The sequence below is a fragment of the Mauremys reevesii genome, linkage group 3 (genome assembly GCF_016161935.1).
Source record: "Mauremys reevesii isolate NIE-2019 linkage group 3, ASM1616193v1, whole genome shotgun sequence".
Lineage (NCBI taxonomy): Eukaryota > Metazoa > Chordata > Testudines > Geoemydidae > Mauremys > Mauremys reevesii.
In genome coordinates this window covers 125,827,247-125,836,859 of record NC_052625.1, presented here as the reverse complement: position 1 = coordinate 125,836,859, position 9,613 = coordinate 125,827,247, and the positions used below count along the sequence as shown (strand labels likewise).

Genomic DNA, 9,613 nt, shown 5'->3' with positions numbered 1-9,613 from the left:
GGGCCACAGGCAGTAAGAAGGAACTGAGAGGGCGCAGGGACAGCGGCGCCTGAAATGAGCGTGGCACTCCAGAGGGCACCACAGCCGTCCCTACAGATACTGCTAAGGCAAAAGTCTCTGATGACCATGCACACATTACAATGGAATCAACATGAGCAAGCACTCAAAGAAGAACTGTTACACATAGGTAACTGTGATTCCAGTATGATTAAGAAGTACAAATACATCACTGAATCACTATACTGCATGAACAGAAATATAATTTCTATAATAGAGGAAATGAGCCTTTACTGAAACTCTAGTAAAACTATGCAACTATCATATTTATTTCCTGAATTGTCAAAATTCCCATCCTGTGATTTGTACTGGCAAGTGCTGGAAGACAACACACTGACAAACAGAAAATATTTTTTCTTTTGCTAAACCAGCAGTGTGTTTAATCGTGGACTAACCAACAAACTAAAAGTGAAAAGGTCGGTCATTGAGCAGTACCTTGACAAAAGCCACTCCATTGGGTGACACTGTGATATCATGCCGAATCTGATAAAGTAAATCAGGAGGTACTCTGAGGGATGTGCAGCCAAATTTAAACTCATCAAATCTAGTAAAGAAGAAAAGTAAATAAGGATACAAAATGATCAATTAATTTACATTCAAAATAATTGGAAGTACGAGTCTAGTCTCTATACTAAAATATTGACAGCACCAACACAAATAGTATGTTTATAGTCACAGACTACTATGAACAAGCCTACCACAATTTAAAGTTTCTTAGTTACACGTGACATTCTTTCAAAGCAAAGGAGCAATGTGTGTCCAAATTCTATGCTGAAACTAATTTGTCAATCTGTTCTGCACATATCACCATGGTACTCAGGGGCCAATTTCCCAGAGGCATGTAATCTTGATCTAAACTCAGCTAGAAATTGCATGTGCTTTATTCGGTAATGTGTATAATCTTTCTATAAATCGTTTAAGATTTCAAATCAGAAACTTGTAGGGTTGCCAACCCTCCCAGGTTGGCCAGGAGTCCTGGAATCAGGCTCGATCTCCTGGAGGCTACTGAAGCCAACCCGGGAGATTTTAGGCCACCAAAAGTCCATCATCGCAGAGGGGCTAAGGCAGGCTCCCTACCTACCCTGACTCCGCGCGGCTCTTGAAAGTGGCTGGCATGTCCGGCTCCTAAGCACAGGGGCGTCCAGGAGGTCTCTGCGCACTGCCCCTACCCCGAGTATTGACTCTGCAGCTCCCATCGGCTGGGAACTGCGGCCAATGGGAGCTGCAGCGACGGTGCCTGCAGGCAGAGGCAGTGTGCGGAGCCGCCCGACGGCCCCTGAGCCTAGGAGCCAGACATGCTGGTCGCTTCCCAGGAGCCACCTGAGGTAAGCGCTGCTTGGCCAGAGCCAGAACCCCCTCCCCTGCACGCACTCCAACCCGCTATCCCATCCCTGAGATCCATCCTGCAACCGAGCCCTCTCCTGCACCCAAACTCCCTCTCAAAGCCCATACCCCTTCCTGCACCCCAACCCCCTGCCCCAGGCTCAGCTCGGAGCCCCCTCTCACACTCCGAACCCCTTGGCCCCATCCCCCAGTCCAGAGCCCACACCCCCTCCCACACCCCAATCCCTTGCCCCAGCCTGGTGAAAGTGAGTGAGGGTGGGGGAGAGTGAGCAACGGGGGAGAGGGAGGATGGAGTGAGTGGGGGCAGGACCTTGGAGAAAGGGTGGGGCCTTGGGGAAGGGGCATGGCAAAGGTGTTTGGGTTTGTGTGATTAGACAGTTGACAACCCTAGAAACTTGAGAAACTTTATACTTAAGCCTGGTCATCATTTTAAATATCTCCCAACTCTTCCAACTATTGTTCAACAAAGATATTTACAATTAAAACAAGCATCAGTTTTTAAAAAAAAATTAATCAACATTTTGGTCTCTAAAAAAAAAAAGGAAATGTACTGTACTGAATAATTAAATCAGACCTTAGATTTGGATCATTAAGTTATCAGTAAGGAAAACTACAGCTTTTATATTAAAAGAAGAAAACAACATATTGCCATATATCCTGTACATATAAAGGAGGAAAAAGTGGATACTCACCTTCTCGTAAGTGTTGTTCTTCGAGATGTGCTGCTCATATCCATTCCAATTAGGTGTGTGTGCACTGCATGCACAGTCACCAGAAAGTTTTTCCCCTCGCAGCATCCGTCGGGTCAGCTGTGGAGCCCCCTGGAGTGGCACCTTCATGGCACTCAATACATGACTCTACCGACCCGGTGCCTCCTCAGTTCCTTCTTGCCAGTTACTCCAACAGAGTGGAAGGCGGGTGGGTTTGGAATGGATATGAGCAACACATCTAAAGAACAACAGTTACGAGAAGGTGGGAAACTTTTCTTCTTTGAATGATTGCTCATATCAATTCCAATGAGGTGACTCCCAAGCCTTACCTAGGAGGTGGGGTCGGAGTTATGGAATCGCTGATTGGAGCACCACTCTGCCAAAAGCTGCATCATCTCTGGCATGCCAGATGATGGCATAATGAGAGGTGAACATATGCACCGAGGACCAAGTTGCTGCTCTGCAGATTTCTTGTATCGGGACCTGGGCCAGGAACGCCACTGATGAGGCCTGGGCCCTAGTGGAGTGTGCCAGCTCGTAGCACGTGTGAATGCATGACGTGATCCAGGAAGATATTCTTTGAGATAGACTGGGAGTCCTTTCATTTGGTCTGCCACTGCTATGAACAATTGGTTCGACTTCCTGAACGGCTTAGTGTGCTCGATGTAGAAGGCTAGTGCTCGCCGAACATCCAGGGAGTGCAACCTCTGCTCATGGCTACTGGAGTGAGGCTTAGGATAAAAAACAGGCAGGAAAATGTCCTGACTAGTGTGGAAGTGTGACACAACCTTAGGAAGAAAGGCCAGGTAAAGTCTGAGTTGCACCTTATCACTGTGGAAAACCATATACGGTGGGTCTGAGGTAAGGGCCTTTAACTCAGACACCCTCCTTGCTGATGTAGTGGCAACCAGAAAGCCTACCTTCCACAACAGATAGAGAAGGGAGCAAGTCGCCAGTAGTTCAAATGGGGGCCCCACTGGCCTGGAGAGGACCAGATTAAGGTCCCATGCGAGGACAGGATGTCTGATCTGGGGAATGTAGCCATTCCAGACCCTTGAGGAACCGACCAACCATAGGGTTGGCAAAGACGGAGTATCCAGACACTCCGGGGTGGAAAGACGAGAAGCAGTGAGGTGCACCTTTATGGAGGATGCTGCCAGGCCTTGCTGTTTCAGGTGCAGAAGGTACTCTAAGATGAGAGGTATAGGTGCCTGAAGAGGGGGTGTACGATGCTGGTCACACCATCAAGTAAATCTTTTCCACTTTGCCAGATATGTGGCTCTAGTGGAGGGCTTCCTGCTGCTGAGTAGGACCTCTGTTACCTGTTCTGAGCACAGAAGCTCCATGAGGTTCAGCCATGAAGCTTTCAAGCTGTGAGGTGGAGGGACTGGACGTCAGGGTGATGAAGACAACCGTGGTCCTGAGTGATCATGAGGCAACGTGATCAGGGCAACCACTGACAGTTCCAGGAGCGTGCTGTACCAATGTCGTTCAGGCCACGCCGTTGCCACCAGAATTCTCTCTGCCCAGTCCCTGTGGACCTTGAATAGGACCTTGTGCACGAGAGGGAACAGGGGAAAGGCATAGAGCAGGCGGCCTTCCCAGGGTAGCAGGAATGCATCCATGACTGAGACTGGGCTGTGTTTCTGGAAGGAGCAGAACACTGGGCACTTTCTGTTGCTCTAGGTGGCGAACAGATTGACCTGGGGAAATCCTCACCTTTGGAAGATGAAGTTTATGACATTCGGCCAGATGGACCACTCATGATTGTGGAAAGACCTGCTGAGGTCGTCCGCCAGTGCTTTCTGAGCTCCTGGTAGATAGGATGCTTCCAGGTGAATGGAGTGGGTTATGCAGAACTCCCGCAGCCGGAGGGCTTCCTGACATAGGGGAGAGGACTGGGCTGCATCCTGCTTGTTGATGTAAAACATGGCAATGGCATTGTCCGTCAGAACTGCTACACACTGACATTGTAGTCGGGCCTGAAAGGACTGGCATGCTAGTCGCACTGCCCCCAGGTCCTTGATATTGATATGGAGGGAGAGCTCATCCTGTGTGACCAAACGCGCACCCCACCCCAGAGTGGATGCGTCTGTTACTAGGAACAAGAAGGGTTGAGGGCTATTGAAGGGGACTCCTTTGCACACTGTGCGAGGGTTGAGCCACCATTGAAGGGACTCAAGCACCTGCCCTGGCACTGGGACCACTGAATTCAGGCCGTTGTGTCCTGAGCAATAGGTCAAAATGAGCCACACCTGTAGAGGCCTGAGCCTCAGTCTGGCATGCTGGGTCACGTAAGTACAGGCTGCCATGTGGCTGAGGAGACTCAGGCATCCCCTTACTGCAGTGGTCGGGTATTGCCCGAGGCCTTGACTTATGTCCATCATGGCTTGGAATTGGGACTCTGGCAAAAATGCTTTTGCCTGAACTGAGTCCAACACCGCCCCGATGAATTCTGTTCTTTGGGTCGGTGACAAGATTGACTTGTTCAAGTTGAGGAGGAGAGCCAGTCTCTCGAATGCGGATCTGACCAATCGGACTTGAGACTACACCTGTCCCCACTGAGGCCCCTGGGAAGCCAGTCGTCAAGGTTGGAGCATACCTGCACCTGCCTCTGATGGAGGAAAGCGGCCATGACCGACATGCACTTGGTGAACACTCAGGGGGCTGCTGAGAGGCCAAAAGGAAGGACTGTAAATTGATAATGTCTGTGGTCGACCATGAATCGCAGGGATCATCTGTGTGCAGGTCGAATAGCTACATGGAAATACGCGTCTTTCATGTCAAGGGCAGTGTACCAGTCTCCCAGATTCAGAGAAGGGATAATTGTGCCCAGGGAGACCATGCAGAACTTCAACTTTACCATGAACTTGTTGAGTCCTCACAGACCCAGAATGGGTTTGAGACCCCCCTTGGCTTTGGGGACGTATCAGGAATAGAGTCCCTTGCCCCTGAGGAATCTCTACCGCTCCCATAGTGAGGAGTGCCTGCACCTCCTGGATAAGGAGTAGCTCATGAGAAGAGTCCCTGAAGAGAGACAGTGAAGGGTGTTGGACAGTGAAGGAGCCGAATTGGAGAGACTATCCCACTTCTACCGTACAGAGAACCCAGTGGTCCAAAGTTATTTTGGACCAAGCACAGTAGAAGTGGGACAGACTTACGAGCGAGGATAGGAGCGCTGCTGTTGCTGCTGAGGCTTGAAATGTTTACGTTGGGTTACCAGGGTGTGCATACCCAAGGATTTCATGGTAGTCCTGGAGTCCTTTAGGCTATCCAGCCTAGAGTCAGTCTGCTCCACGAGCAGAACTGCCCCATAAATAGGCAGGTCCTGCCTGGTCTGTTGAACCTTGGGCGGGAGTTCCGAGGCCTGCAACCATGAGCTACACCTCATGGTGATACCGTAAGACAAGGTGCGTGCCACTGAGTCTGCAGCGTCCAGTGAGGCCTGCAAAGAGGTCTGTACCACCGCCTTGCGCTCCCTCCACTATTGCTCCAAACTCCTCCCTGGACTCTGTTGCCTCCAGCTCCTTAAACCTGAGCATCGAGTTCCAGAAGTTGAAGCTGTATCTACTCAGAATTGCCTGCTGGTTGGCAATATTGAGTTGCAACCCGCCCCCCCCCCCCCCCCATGGAATACGCTTTGTGCCCAAATAAATCTAGGTGCTTGGCGCCCTTGGACTTCGTTGCTAGGGCTTGTTGTCCCTGCCTCTCCTTTTCATTTACTGCAGCCACCACCAACGAACAAGGCTGCAGGTGTGTGAAGAGGTATTCATACCCCTTAGATGGGACGAAATACTTCCTCTCCACACCCTTCGCGGTGGGAGGGATGGAGGCTGGGGTCTGCCAAATAGTCTTGGTATTGGCCTGTATAGTCTTGATGAGGGGTAGAGCCACCCTTGACGGGCCTTCTGGGGCCAGGATGTCAGCCATGAGGTCCTTTGACTCCACCACCTCCTCGGCCTGCAGGCCCATATTTCACACACTCTGCAAAGGAGGTCCTGGTGGGCATGGCTGTCTATGGGGGGTGGCCCAGAGATGGACGTGCCTGAAACCCTAACCCTCTTAGTCTCCAGGGGCCTCCTGTTCCGCCTCTCTGCTGGGGCCAACCATACCTGGATCAAGCTCAGGAACTGCGTTTGATTCCAGGGGAAGTAGTGCGACCGGAACTTCCTCAGCACCCCTAGGAGTGGGGCAACTGGCTGGTGCCTTCGGCACCCGCGGTTCAGAGGCGTGAAATGGGAATGTTTGGACTGGGCACCCTGGGCCTGGTGATACACCCATGAGGTCCAAAATGGCCACTGCGCTAGTCCCTGCCACTGCGCAGGCCATGGTCCTGCCCCCACCTCAGGCTTTCTACGGCCTAACCAGTGCCAGCCCTGCTCTGAGTAACTAGACCCTGTCTCCGAGTCTGAAGACAGGGACTGGGACCACGATGGACAGGGTGGTGCCGAGCAAAGCTGGACTAGGGGGCTGTGATGTGAGGCTGGAGAGTGGTGTAGTGGGGCTGGGGAGCGGTGCTGCAATCTGGAGTGGTACCGAGATCGGGGTCTATGCCGGGACGCTAACCGGGATGACTGCTGCTGGGAGTGGAACCTGCTGTGCAACGGGGATTGGTGTGAGGATCGCCATCATGAGCGCTGGCGTGACCTGAAGCAGTACCGCGAGTGTGAGTGGCGCCTAGACTCTGAGCGGCGCCTAGACTCCACCGACAGTGCTGAGGGATGAAGCGTTGCTGGTTTGCCTTGAGACGGTGCCACACGTTGTGGTACTAGAGGCTTGGCTTGAAGGACCAGGGATCGTGGTGTCCTCATGGCGATAAGGTCCCTTGCGGCCTCAAAGGTGTTCAGGTGGATGGCAATTCCAGCTCCTCAATGACCTGGCTCAGGGAGTCCAATGGCATTGGACTCAACGGTCCCCCTTGTGGGGCCGAAGTCGACGGTGCTGGCTCCAAAGTCTTCAGTCCGAAGTCTTCAGCCCTGGGTGCTCCTCTCTGGGACATGCCCCGTTGGCCGGCTCCAAGGGGGTGGGTCTCTGAGGCGGAGATCCACTCCTCCCCTGCTTCCGGTGCATCGGGGAATGGGACTGCTGCTGAGTTGATCCCGCCAGTTTCGGTGCCAATGCTGCGGGTCTCTCCCAGAGTCCTTCCGCGATGCTGCTTCTACCACTGGTGCCAGGTGCTGTGCACTGATGAGCTTGGTGCCCTGTCTTGGTGCTCTGATGTAGGTTGTGGTCTACGTGCCGCCGCCATAAGGAGCTGCTTGAGGCGAAAGTCTCGCTCTTTTTTTTTTTTTCTGGGGCAAAACCCTTTATAAATCCTGCACTTGTCCGCTTGGTGTGCTTCCCTCAGACACTTTAAGCAAGCATCATGGAGGTTGCCTGTTGGCATGGTCTTCTTGCAGGACTCGAACTCTTGGGATTTACGCATACAGCGAGTCCCAACGGAGAACGCGATCAGGGTGAAAGGGAAGACCCCCCCACTCTCAACAGCTATCTGCTGTAACAACCAAAAACACTAAAGCTAAACTTAACGAGGCTAGGAAAAACTGTGAACTAAACTAAACTGAAAGCTAGGGAAATCGAGGAGAGCTTGCTAAGCAAGTCACCGCAGTTACAACAACAGTCACTGACAGTAAGAAGGAACTGAGGAAGCGCCGGGTTGGCAGGGTCATATATTAAGTGCCATGAAGGCACCATTCCAGGGGGCTCCATAGCTGACCCGAAGGGTGCTGCTATGGGAAAAACTTTCCGACAACTGTGCATGCAGTGCACTCACATCTAATTGGAATCAATATGAGCAATCACTCGAAGAAGAATGTTAGTTCAGTTTGGAAAATGTCTAAAGGAATTTAAATATCACATTTTAATTTCTTAGACTAAAACCTTTGAATTATAGTGGCAAAAATTTTGTATTTTATACACACATTCATACTCTTATGGCGAAATACAGAAGAGACCAACAAGACTATTTGGACTCTGATTCACCCTTAAACAGTTAGAGTCCAATTTTCAAAGATAATTGTTATAGCATAGTATTCATAACTGCATATTTAAAAAAAATTATTGGTGGAACTTAACACTATTTTTTATTGTAACCTTTTGAGATGCTATTCACTCTCAGCTTCCATGGTCTTCAATGGAAGATGAGGATTCTCAGCACCTTACAAAAGATGCTCAATTCCTCACAGGATCAAAGTTTATATGAGCAAGAAAAATAACTTACTTTCCTAAGTTCTCAATATGTCCCAGGCAGGTTGAAAAACAGTAATTGTACGCTATCACAATAGAAGGATATAATGACTGGAAATCTAGTACAAGAACAGTGTTACTGTAGAAGCGGGACTCTGGCTCCATTATTAGGGGAATACACTGTGGGGCTTTCATTTGAGCTCGCTGCTGGACACTAGGTGTCACAGGGATATAATTCATTGGTTTAGCAATACGCAGCATCATTGACTCCACACGATACTGCAAAACAAAATTTAATATACAATTATAATTAATATTTCTAAAGTGCAATATGCATGCTAAGTATTATATCCACATGAATATGCATTTCGGCTGTGCTGCCCTTAAACCAGAGATAGCAAGTTTTGCAATAGAATACAGTCACACTAATTTTTGTTTTTAATGTACACCTTTCTAACATATGTGCCGGAATTATTTCTTGTGTTTCTATGCCTTTTAGGGATAAGTACTGAAAACACTGCACTTCTGATGTTCATCTACTAGCTGCAAAATGAATGCTCAAACCAATACATAACATACATGTGGTTATGAGCACTTCCAGTGTGCAAGTCCTTACCAAGGCTGTGTTTTTGTTAGGGTTCAAAGACTGTTGTGCAAAAGCAACAAAGAGAACATGCAATTCTTAACTTGCCATTTTCAACAGAAAATTGTCCAGGAACCTTATTCCATAATGACCAAGAAAATTTAAATGCATTAATGTGATCTGTATCACGTTAATAATTGTATTCCACAAAACAACTTTTACTGTTAGACTTAATAAATACTCAGATTTTATGTAGCACTTTATGATGCAAGGTAAGTGTAATTCAGTCTGCTTTACACACAGAAACAGGCATAGAGAAATGATTTGCCCAAATTCGCTCCTCAGGGTCAGCAGTAGAGCCAGGAACAGAACCCAAGTCAGCCTTCTGACTCGCAGGCCCATTCCTATCCATTGGATCACACTGCCTCCTTTATGCTGCTTGGGGAGCATAGGCAAGATAATAAAGCATGGCAAAGTTGAGTACTTCTACCTTGCCCAAACTAATATGACAACACCATCAGTAGTATGAGAGTTATGGACATGTGTAAGCACTAACATTATAAAAAAGCTCAGAATTCTCTCTATATAAAAATGCTCTGAGATCCTTTGAAAGGGTCTATAAAAGTGCAAAGTACTATAATTCTAAGATTTGGATTTGTATAGGAAATGAAGGTTATTTACTTGTAACCAGAGTTCTTCAATATGACTCTGCACAGTCACATTTATAGATATC

The 9,613-nt window shown here is 49.0% G+C and overlaps 1 protein-coding gene across 3 annotated transcripts in view; it reads right to left on the bottom strand.

Annotated features, from left to right (window-relative positions):
- Positions 1-9,613, bottom strand: part of REV3L (REV3 like, DNA directed polymerase zeta catalytic subunit) — a 231,500-nt gene that overhangs the window by 30,794 nt on the left and 191,093 nt on the right. For all 3 annotated transcript variants that reach the window (XM_039529353.1, XM_039529354.1, XM_039529355.1), the window contains 2 exons: positions 8,332-8,576; positions 493-601 (listed from right to left, as the gene is read on the bottom strand). In XM_039529353.1, the coding sequence (XP_039385287.1) occupies positions 493-601; positions 8,332-8,576 (354 nt within the window). The remainder of the gene's footprint in view (positions 1-492; positions 602-8,331; positions 8,577-9,613) is intronic.